The following is a 12,259-nucleotide window of genomic DNA, read 5'->3' as shown; positions in this document are numbered from 1 at the left end:
ACAATGATGTTGTTATAGACCCTGATGGCTGCATGGTAGAGCTGAGTCAGGATGGCTTCACAGCAGCAGAGTCCCAACCTGCTACGTCACATCCTTCATCGGCGCTTGTTCCATCCTCCTCCTCTTCACCCCCACATACCAACTCCCAGGATATTCCCAGTACCCCAGGACCAGCCCCTAGTCCATGTCCTAGCATCAGTGCCAGTCCCTGTGCAAGTTTGACCAGTCCATGCCCAAGTGTGTGCAGCATGACTTCAGGCACAGGAAGTCCGGGGCAGGTTCCCTTAAAGAAGAAACGGAGAATTAAACCCATCCCATGTAAACCAGTCACATCAGGTAAATTTTGTTTATTTTGTTATCGGTCATAATCACTATAGACAGAAGGATTTTATGAGCAAGTTAGGACGTTATGATCTAACATTCCTGTGAGCTGATTTTTCTAAGCAACCGCCATGTGTATTTGACGCAGTGTTTGTGAAATGCATGTTTGTTGCTAATATGAGGAACTGAAGTTATACCTTTCTCCATACAGCATTGCCTGTGTTCTCCTCGCCTGTGATGCACCCATTGTCGCCAGCACAGACCCCAGAAGCTTGCTCCCCAGCCCCATCAACACACCTCCAGCAGGTGTCCTCTCCCTGCATACCACCAGCGCCACATGGACAGTCAGGCCTTATGTCCCCACCACTGTCGGTGTCAGCGCACAGGTCACGAACACCAGCCCATGTTCCGCAACAGTCTCCATCAGCGTGTGTGGAGTCTCGAGGAATGGGCATGTCGTCTTCCCCACCTCAGTCATCCAGCATGGGTCAGTCACCAGGAACACAAATAGCTCCATCCCAGGATGTACAGCATTATCAGCCTTCTGAGACACCATTTGAGTCCCCTCAGTACCAGACAGACCCAAGTCATATGTCACTGCAGGGGATACATCACAGCACCCCAGCTCCATGTGTTGATCCCATAACCAGTCGTCCAAACTCTCATCCCTGTGTAGCTACTTCTGCTCATACAACTGTACTTCAGACGTCATTTCAGACATCACAACCATTACATCAAAATGGCCCAGTATCGCAGACCCCATCCTTGGATCCAACTGTGTCAAGTGTGAAAATGCAGTCCCAAGCAGTGGTGTTGTCCAGTCAGCAGGTGACTTCCTTTCCAGGAAATGGTGTACAAATAAACATTGCAGAGAATGGTGTTATTAAAACTTATTCCATGGATGAGACCAATGGAGGTCTACAGCTTCTACCAACAAACAGTCTTCCAAATGTTTCTGTGATTAACTCAAGTCCTCCTGTTGTGGTGCCATCACCAGTTATGGCGAACACCAGCTGTTGTCCTCGTCCTGTAACTGTTAATCCTCCCGTGTCTACCTCTGTTCTGACAAAGACCACAAGTGGTAATATCCTGAACAGTATTGCTTCTTGTCCTTCAGCTGTCTATGTGACACAACCAGTTGTGACCCCATCCTCTGTTGTCGGCACAAACTCCCCCACTTCTCATCCACAGTCCTCTGAAATCTCCCTGGTTTCCTCAGTCCTTGTCTCCCAGTCCTCTACAGTTAACCACCAATCATCTTGTGTTCAGCATCAGTCCTCTGTTCCTCTTGTCATGTCCTCTGGTAGTGTTCAGCCCCAGTCCTCTAAAGCCCCCTTAGTGTCCTCAGTCATCATCCCCATGTCCTCTGAAGCTTTGTCCCACAGCTTGTCTGTCCCAGCCCTGTCCACATCTGCCTACAGTCCATCTACTATGGAGGACAGTCTTCATACAGTGACTGCATTACCAGGGAGCATCCAGGCAGTACGACAACACAGTCCTTCACCAGCATTGACTGTGTCAGAGCCCTGCCCATCATCTCAAGGCAGCCTCCCGACCGCCATCTCTAGTGCTCTACTCTGCACTAACTCACAGATGAGTTTTGACCTTCTGGGAGAGAACACGCTGTCAGACTTTGTCCTGCCCGTCAAACCAGCAGAAGACCAGGTGGAGACAGTTGTCCTCACAGACACCAATATAAGTCTGCCTAATGTTGTGGTGAATGATCAGATATATGACATGACAATGTCTCCTAATGGCAAACAGTTAATTCTGAAGAACCCCAGGCCCATAAATGACTCTCAAACAAGCTCATACCAACCTGTGACTGTTGTGCCGTCAAGTATTCCTCAAATCCGCCCCAAGATGACACCTGTGAAAGCTGGAAGCCAAAACTCTGTAATGGTGTCACCTAAACTTCCTGCAACATCTCCTAGACTCTCAAAGTTGCAACAAATTGTTAAACAATCTATATCACCCAAATTTAAGACTTCATGCAAGCCAAATATTTTAAGCAGAAGTCCTAGGCAGACAAAGACTGTAACCTTACCATCTGATGGCTATTTTGTTAGCCCAAACCAGGAGAAAACCGTAACAGTGTTGAACACATCTGAGATAACTGCAGATGATCAGTATATAGCAATTCCTTTGGGGCGAATAGTGGAAGAGAATCACAAGAGATCTCTCAGTTTTGATAAACGACCCCCTACAGATGGTGTTTCAAATGGAAAAGCAGAACCACCTAAATCCAAGCCTTTGTCAAAGTCCTTGCCTTATAAACGACCCATTAAATCCAAAATAAGGATGGGCGACCGTAAACCATATCCCAAAGTGAATGGTGCTTCGGTAATGAATGTTGAGATTGGATACCCCACTGGCAAATCATCATGTGTAATGAGTTTAATATCAGGGGATAAAGAGGCTCATCACAAATTAAAACCAAAGAAAAAGGTGATAAATACTAAACCAGATAAAGAGCAAATGTCTTTGACTGAAGGAAATGCTGATGGTAGTGCTGCAGTAAAACAACCACCAAGGTCAAAAGCAAACAATTTACCGCAGACAAACAAAGAGGGGAGCAATGGTACCTCCTCACCTCCTGGTGTTAACCTACCTGTCAGAGTATTTGAGAATAAACAGTTGGAAGGATCTAGAGGAGAGTCTCCAACAAGGTTCCAGAAATTTGTACCGCTCACCCAGACTTCCAGCCCAAGTGTGCAGATCAGTTCACTTAGCCAGTCTCCAGGCTTTTCAGCCAAGGGAACGATCACAACAACAGTTGGTGGAAGAAGATATAACTGTTCAGATAAACAGTCAGTCGTAAGGGAGATGAATGGACCCTGTGGTTTGTTTTCGTCTGAAGACAGTAACCTATCCAGTGCAAGTTCCATTATGACAGCAGCATCAGATCCTGGCCCACTGAGAGGTGGGATGCTCAAGATGTCATCCAGACGGAGAGAGGTTGTAGCACGCACACTGTCAATCATCCCGGAATGTAATCTACAGGGCAAAATGAAAGGCAGCAGGAAACGGTCAGGCAGCAATGTCTCTCTTGATGTGAGTGCTTGTTTATCACTTATGCTATAAAAGGCGGCTATGTTTGTCGTAAGAGGCAACTTACGGGATTTGGTGGTCAGGCTTACTGACTTGGTTGACACGTCATCAGTTCCCAATTGGCTCATGCTTTTGATCACTGGATTGTCTGGTCTAGACTTAGTTAATTACAGACCGCTGCCACATAGCTGGAATATTGCTGAGTGTGACGTAAATATAAACTCACTCAATCACTTGTGTGTATTATATTACTCTTGACTCATGATAGGTATTGCTTTCACTATTTACTGATTTATGCAAGTGGTGACGAACTGACACTATTTGAAGCTTAAATGTAGTTACATGCTTTATTAACCATTGTTGAATTAATAATAACTTTGTGATCATGTCAGTGTACCTGATTGTGATGAACAACTGATGATTTTTTAAATTTGTCTTTCAGAATCTCTCTGGTAGTGCTCGAAAGGTAAGTCTCCACTGATCTTTGTTATCATTGTCTTATATACGCCACAAAATAGGAAACACAACCTAAACAAACGAAATAGTTTATGTCAGGATTTTATGCTGTGATGCAGTAATCATGATTATTACGTAATTTGTTTGTTCAAACATCATTATAGGAAAAGTCACATTGAAAACCAAGGTTTGATTCCCACATTGATGCAATGTGGGAATCCCTTTTCTGGGTATCCCCTTCTCTGATATTGCTTTAATATTGTTTCATGTTGTGAAGACAATATGCACACACTCATCATTTGATAAATATTGAAATTATACCCAGAATTTATAGTTGAGCGCCAGTGTATTTCAAAATTAAGATGCGATGTTGTGGAAAGGTTAGGCTAAAATAATTGCAAAGACCAATCCACATTTTGAAGAGGTTCTGTGACAAAAGATGTAAGAAATCCCCTGTGAACCAGCAAAACAGAACAAAGACAAGTCTTAAACATTCAAATAGGGTACTATTAAGCAAAGAGAGCTAGTTACACAAAGTCACACGAAAATTTTACAATTCCGATTTCAAATACAATCCAAATAAGACAACGTCTAAGGCAGTGGGTCACATAATATATAACTAACTCGCCAAGGTGAGTGCGAGAGAGAAACAGTTATGCAGAATGTAACACATCGAGCGGTCAGGCAGCGGTTATGTAGATCAAGTATTGATGGAGGCAGGAAGAAACATATACTCCAATAGTCTGTGTGTTAGTGTCTGTGTCCGTTGACAACACGGCAAGTAGCATTTATACATACATTCAGTCATTTCCTGAAAGTTCGAGCACATATGACCATCACCACTCACATGGAATGCCCTAGCACAGTCTCCCGGAAGTCAACAAATGGAAAGCCAAGGGCAGATAACTCCAAAGTACTCCCTTAGAGACGTGCCGCTTACATAATTCTCTGTAGGAAATGTGACCCATAATAACTACCACTAAATACTTAAATATTGTGACCCAATTACAACTACTGCAAAAATAATTAATAATAACTCAAATCACGGAAAATACACTCTTGCAACAAGGAATACAAAATTACGTCTTTCAAAATGTTTTGATGTTTTTTTTAACTGGAAAGTTCTCAACCAAATTTTTTTAGGAAAGATTTCCCCATCAGACAACCTATATTGGCAAAATTTTTATTCTAAGTATATGATAATTCAGTCTTATGTTAATTATTACTTACATAGATATATGTTCCTTGAGATTACTAACGAGTCTTACCACTTATATTTGCAGAAACAGAAGCAGCCCAACCTGTCCAAGCTTAATGTAGATGATTTCTTGGCCAAGATCCACCGGCAATGATGGTTGATTGTTTTATACTACAGAGTTACCTCTCACCTCACCTGTTCTGAGGTGATTGAGTTGTGACAAAGACTTTGTGAATTAGTCCTCCTACATTTCCACCATGTTGCTGTTACTGTGGAAACTCTTTTTCTGTTACTGTTTTTTGCTTTGGCTACTTTTGACTGAAATACTTTTGAATTTGTCATGCAACCAAACTCATCTGAGACTTTGCTACCGTTGTTTCATTCAGGATGTTTCATTCAGGACTTGAGGTGACTTCCTGTAGAACTGAATCACTAAAACCAAACTTTTGTTAAAGTAGGGAGTTTCAGTAAGACTTTTTTTGGGACAAACGCATTTCAACGCATGACAGGGCTTCATCAGAGCCAAATCATTTGGTGATGTGAATTGCTACATGACTACTGAAGGCAAATTGTTAATTAGATTGAGATTTATTCTCCCTTAGAGGCAGTGGCCTTTCACATTCCGGAAACCCTTTGATATTGTTACGAACATGGGACCAGTGGTCAGGTGTCAGTTTGTAATAAGATACCTGTAAGTAGCTGATACACATTTGAATTATGTAATACAAGAGGAATCACGTGGCAAGTGGTTGAAGAGTTGTGTCCCTTATTATATTGCACGACATGTAAGCACCTGTTTGTGAGCTTTAATCCTTGATGAAGATCTGCCAGCACCAAGTGTAAAACACAGATCTATGATTTATCAGGTGGACTTACTGTACAGTTAAGTTACATGTACTAAATAACTAAACATCAAACACTGTTCATTAGATGAACACACCATTTTTAAGATCTATGAAACATAGATAGTTATGTCCATTGTTCCAAAGGAAAATTGTATGTGAACTCTCTTATTCAGGTATTAAACTCTCTCATTCAGGTATTAATTTGAAGGTTTACCTCTAAACACACATACTGATCATGATGTTACAATGTCCTTTATGAAACATTGGAAGTGGCATGTAAATATACCACTCCACATTTATTGGGATATATTTTATCTTACCATGTTACTGTAATGATAATCACTTGTCAAGTGTACGTTTAAGTGAAAAGGACATCTCTGTTTTTCCCAGTCAATGGTTGAGTGGTATGTTATGGTGATACAGTCTTAAAATCAGTTGCATCAGTCAATCAGAAGTTACAATTGAGATTTGAAACCTCTGATTGGCCTATTGAGATAGAGTATATTCCATACTTACGTATATATGCCATATGACATAATCACTCCCTGTGCCACATATAGTTCAGTAGCAAAGCTGTGAAACTGGCTGTTTTGTAGATATTTTTTTTATCTATTTTAAAGTCTGTGCTCCCAAGATCTCACAAAATTGTCTGATATTGATAAAACATTGCTTGTGTCCTACTTCATAATGTTTGGTGATAGTATCACCATGTTAGCATTGGATCAAACTGAGCAGTATTACCAGGAGAGGAAACACTTAAAATGTTTATAGAAAGTTTACATGTCAGATGTGTCCTGTGTCAAAAGCAAATAGTAAGTCTGCATATTTGAGAGGCAAAAATAGGTTTGTTATAACATTGTGACATTGTACAGTTTACGTTATTTGTAAAAATTGTGAAGTTTATTTATTTCTGTAACAAACTGTATTTAATACATTGAAAAGAAGCTGGTCATAATCAATAGTTTTCATTCATACTTGCATAATTTTACACGTTGATATGCATCTTGTCCACAAATATCACTTATGAAGAAAATCAGCAAGTTAGACCTTTGCAAAATATAAGATGTGATGATCAATAATTTGAATATCCATGTTTTGTTATGATGTAAATCCAAGAATTAATAGATAGAGTGACATCGAGTGTATACAACCATGAACAATTATAGAACACAATGCTGTGACAGATTAAGTGTGGTATTACACATTGGGTGTTTAAATTCTTTTGAGTAGTATAAATCACCTTGTGTAGTATTGGTCATGTATTGGTCACTACACAGATAATGTAAAAACAGCTCAGTATGCATGAATTTGCATGCATTATAGGATTATTCAGGCTGGTAGGGTAGCCAAGTGGTTAAGGTGTTTGATTCCCCACATGGTCCTAATGTGTGAAGTCCATTTCTTTCGTACCTCGCTGTGATATCATTGGAACATTGCTAAATGTGGTGTAACTAACTTACCATGAGGCCATTCTGTCTTTGTAATATTTCTTTTTCATTTCATGAAGGATAGTTTAAGAAATGAATTTTTCTCATGTGAAATGTGATATTATAATATAGGGGAAAAGTAAGGATGTTTGATGCCTTCAGTACAAGTTTTCTGTTGTAAACATCTAAGACTTTTAATTTTTTTAAAACAGTTTTGTAAAATGGCCTCCAGACCCCCAGCTGATTTTCAGCTGAAATCACTGTCATCTGTTGCCATCTCTGGATATATATGTCTTTCTCAGTGAATAGTTGCATTGTAAAACATTTTTCACTCTTTCACTTTTAAGACGCGCATCACTTTTGACTTTTCTCTAACACCAAGCTGCCATTTATAATGTGATATAGCTTCACTTGTGTGATAATACCAATCATCAACTCCAAACCCAAACCTTCATTTCCTCACAGGGGTACAATGGGTGAAGTCCATTTCCGGTGCCACCTATAGTTATGTTGCTGTCTTGTTGCTAATGACTGCATAAAACCCAACTCACTCACTGAACAGTGTTCCTATTGTTTTCCATCAGAAGGTCATGCTGACCCAGGAACAAGTGTTACATTGTTGTAGGTAAATGTGACATATGCCACTACAATACAACAATTGTAGGGAGACTTGTTTTCCTTGCTGTTTTCTAGAAATACCAGAAGATTACAAGAATTTTATCATTTACTAAAATTAAATAAATAAATGCCACATGAACAGCATGTTTATTATTTTTCTCACAGACTCAAAAGTACAACATACATGTTTATTGAAACTTGTGGCACCTTCTGTTTAAAAAAAATGCCTTCACTAAAAATGATACCAGTGTTTTGCACAACAGAACCTCTCAAATGACCTCATACACTTGAAAACAATTGTATACGCACATTATATGATACTGAACAAATGTTGAATATGATGCAAATAATGACTGCCTGTACAGTTGTACACAAGAATGAAACTCACCTCAATACTGTTCAGTGTGATTTATGAAGCCACTGTGAACATGACAGAGGATCAGGATATTAGGCATCATGAATTCACACTTTGACATATCTCACAGAAATGGGTTGACTAAACCACTCATCTCTTCAAAAACTGACCAAGTATTTGAGTCTTCATGGGGGTATAAACATAAAAATAACCCCTGCATATGGTATATCAGATTCACAAAAATGCAAAACCCTGCTAACAATGCCATAAATAAAGACATTTTATAATAATTTCCTATAAATATATCAATCATATCACTGTGTTGTAAGTCACCAACACAATCAACAATGGACAGCAGGGTGACTGTGGAGACGTAAAGTGCTAAAAAGAGACGTGCACCACCCATTCATTTATTAATCAAGAGACCTTGCAAGCATGGCTAAATTTTCATTTTGTGTGAAAAAAATGCAAAATAAAAAAATAAATTTTGATTTGCCACTCAAATGCTACAAACTCACTTAGAATTTGTTTCTATACAACTTCATTAGACCACTGCCATATAGCAGGAATTGTGCTGAGTACAGCGTAAAACTAAACTCACTCACTTCATTAATAGGGATACTCTGATAAGACAGCCATGAAGATGTGGGTTAGAATTGTTACAAGTAACCCATGCCTGTAGTGAGAAGTCACTAATGTGATCAGGAAGTCAAGCTTGCTGACCAGGTTGACAAGCATATCCTAATTACTTAGATTGATGTTCATGTTGTTTGAATATTTATGGACAACCGCCATACAGCTGGAATATTGACTGCAGCGTAAAACTTCTGCCACTACTCTGATATGACAATGTTATAAAACAAGAAAGCAGTCAATTGTCAATGTCATTAAACTAATCGTGAACCATTCTCTTCCCACAGAGGTTACTTGTCATATCTTCCTACGTTGGAAGATATGACAAGTAACCACTGTGGGAAGAGAATGGTCGTGAACATGTGATTAATAAACTTTAATTAACTATACTTGTTGACGTGTCAATACTGAATGCTGTAAGTGTGACAACATCTTTCAGGTGTCAGCCACATCCAATCCCAAAGTTGGCACTACAGTTATCCACATCAAAATATTGAGAGGAAGACTCTGGTTTACATGATAATGCAATGGCATTTACTGTCACTATTTGTTCACGTGCTAGAGAAGTATTCATCATGTGGTTTCTAGATAAGGATTATTCATTTATATACTGCAAAAATAGTTAGGGATACATGTAAATTTTAAATTAGGAATAATTATCTGTTTATTCATTGACAATCTGATGAAATATCAATCACAATAATACCAATATTCCTAAATTATTTTCTTCAGTATACATACATGTATTTGAAACCCAGCAACTATGAAAGGAGAAAATTAAATGTTAACCTTGGACATTGTGTCTAGAGTATGATTTTCACTTTAATACATCAGTGACAATGTATGAAGTTGCAGTCATTTAGTGACATGCTTGAACTTGGAACACCATGGAAATATATCTTCAAGTTTATAAAGTATTATGCTCCATTCTATTTTGATAAATACTGTGGGCCTTCCTGCCACCATAGCTTTGTGCTGGACATCACAGCCTCCCTCACTCAATTCTAATATTGCACAAGGTATTTGCCTGATCATAAGCTCTTATCTCTGAGCTGTTGGAATCCAGTCCTTGTTATTTACAAAACTGAATAACTGATGGTACAAAAAGCAAAATTGACAATAAATCCTGAAATACAGTAACATGCATTCAAGAAAATAACACGTATGGTCCCTTGAGATTACAAGCATAGTTCACATCCAATAATGACGGAGGATATATTTGTGAGAAATCTACTTTACGCATCTTCCAGTCCATCTGTCAATCAGTGGCACAGCCTCCTTGGTCTAGTGATTGAAGCCTTCGCCAACAGTGGAAGGTCAGTGGTTGATTCCAGAATGTATCATAATAAGGGACATTGAAAGATGGTACTTCTTGTTACACTGCCTGACTTGGCATTAAGGTTAGCTTGGAGTCAGTGCGCTACGTTTGATTTGGGTACTAATGTTAAACATTAATATCTGGCTGGAAATATTAAACAGCAGTCAGATGAATAATGCAGGGTATGCCCTCCCACACTTGCGATGTGGCAGCCTTGGTTGTGCGAAGTCCAAAGTTCTTGCATGCTGTGATAGACTTGATTTCACCTCGGTAAAAAATCTCTGACTTTCCTTTATCATAATCTTTGGCATGCCAGTTTCAATAATATTTGGCATTCAGGGCTAAAATGTAAAGCACAGCTAAACTTGCTTTCTTGTTAGAGGTGTCATGTTGCATAACAGCATGGTCCAGAGGATGCTGGGAAGTTATGAAATGTTACTGCACCTTATGATATGTCCCTAGTGAGATAACTGTAATATTGATGAAAGCTTCATAAAACCCTGCCCACGTACTAAAAAGTTTATTGCTGGTAAGCGCTGTGTTCAAAGGTTTTCAACTGTAGGAGTTTATAACAAAATGATGCTCTATGCAATTAAAAGGTGCTCCATCAAGTAATTCAATATGACAACATGAAAAGCTAACACAAAGAGACACATGACCGTAAAAATGCTGTTTTGAGCCTGACATGCTGAAGACAAGAACAAAATATAATGTCATAAACATAACATCTGGTCCCTGAATTTTGTTTGAAAGTGCAATAATGTTAGGACTGTTTCACTTTTAGTGTCTCATCTCCCTGAGGTCGTAGAATGAGCAATATCAGTGATAAGGCTGCAGCACATGTCCCAATAAGAAGTGGTCCTCTTGGGCTCATCTCCATGGCAATGCCACCAACAAAAGGCGCCAACATGCGTGCAATGGACATGATGCTCTGACTGAACCCCATCAGGGCTCCCCGATCCTGGTCCCGCCCTTTATGAATCGTCAGCGCAGTTGCTGTCACTCGCATGACAGAAGTGACGATGCTAAGTGGACACAATAACACTGCAATCCATATTAAATTGGGCGAGACTGTCAGGCTAAATAATGTCACAACTTGTAGAGCTACCATGTGAAAATATAATTTACCATCATTATCATAGTACTTTGCTAATCTTCCTACAAAAAATCCACACAGAGTAGACACAGCCCCACTGTAGGAGGTCAAATAGCCAATGATCCGTGGTGATGCTTCGAATTCGCTCTGTGTCATGAGACTGAAGCTCGAGCGGAACAGGATGACCGAGAATCCTCCGAGAAACTTGATGAGAAACAGGTCCCACAGATTCGACCAGCTGATGGCTCGGAAGGATCGAACCATCTCTTCAATATTGAAGGAGTACACTGTTGTTGGCTTGGGGGACTTCAGAGATGTGTCTTGCGATGTTTCAGGATGTGCTGATGGCGTGGATGAAGGCAGGAAGAGCCACATTAATGCTGCAAGGCAAACACAGACTGCTACATTTGGGGTGCAGCTAGTGTTTTGACCATTGTTGTGTTTACTTTTATGACTGAGGACATATTCTGTGCCAGAATCCAAATCTAGTTTTGGACACTATAATTCGATTATGCAGTCAACTCCTATGTTTGGTCCAACATTTCAAATACAGCTAACTCTGAATACAGAAATAGTTAACAATAGTTAACAATAGTTAACAATTCTATTAACTCTTATTGTATTGCATTACAGTAATGACACCTATGTAAATTTACAGATACAGAATCTTTTGTTTGTAGAATGGTTTGTGTGAAAAATTAATGTGTACTTGGGAAAATATGAATTTTAATTAAACATGAATTTCAGACATTTTTCTAAATTTTGCTAAAGCTTCACTAATTCCACCTTCACCTTTGTCAATCTCAGTACTAAAATAATCAATTATAATTTTAGTATTTCTATGGAAGATACGAAATTGAAATGAAAACTTAATGATACTTGATTCCACATCAAATGCTACAGTGACAAATATGACAGGGCTTAATGGAAAAAACATAGAT

At 39.2% G+C, this 12,259-nt stretch overlaps 2 protein-coding genes across 2 annotated transcripts in view; one reads left to right on the top strand and one right to left on the bottom strand.

Annotated features, from left to right (window-relative positions):
- The window catches only part of LOC137288143 (uncharacterized), a 23,925-nt gene extending 15,870 nt beyond the window's left edge, over positions 1 to 8,055 (top strand). Inside the window, exons 9-12 of the mRNA XM_067820557.1 lie at positions 19 to 336; positions 533 to 3,375; positions 3,815 to 3,838; positions 5,112 to 8,055. Of these exons, the coding sequence (XP_067676658.1) occupies positions 19 to 336; positions 533 to 3,375; positions 3,815 to 3,838; positions 5,112 to 5,180 (3,254 nt within the window). The 3' untranslated portion in view covers positions 5,181 to 8,055. The remainder of the gene's footprint in view (positions 1 to 18; positions 337 to 532; positions 3,376 to 3,814; positions 3,839 to 5,111) is intronic.
- Positions 8,045 to 12,259, bottom strand: part of LOC137288144 (major facilitator superfamily domain-containing protein 9-like) — a 26,777-nt gene continuing 22,562 nt past the window's right edge. Inside the window, exon 6 of the mRNA XM_067820558.1 lies at positions 8,045 to 11,698. Coding sequence (XP_067676659.1) covers positions 10,986 to 11,698 — 713 coding nt within the window. The 3' untranslated portion in view covers positions 8,045 to 10,985. The remainder of the gene's footprint in view (positions 11,699 to 12,259) is intronic.

This window comes from Haliotis asinina, chromosome 6 (assembly GCF_037392515.1).
Source record: "Haliotis asinina isolate JCU_RB_2024 chromosome 6, JCU_Hal_asi_v2, whole genome shotgun sequence".
Classification (NCBI taxonomy): domain Eukaryota; kingdom Metazoa; phylum Mollusca; class Gastropoda; order Lepetellida; family Haliotidae; genus Haliotis; species Haliotis asinina.
The sequence above is the reverse complement of the archived record's forward strand: the minus strand, read 5'-3'. Positions and strand labels throughout refer to the sequence as shown.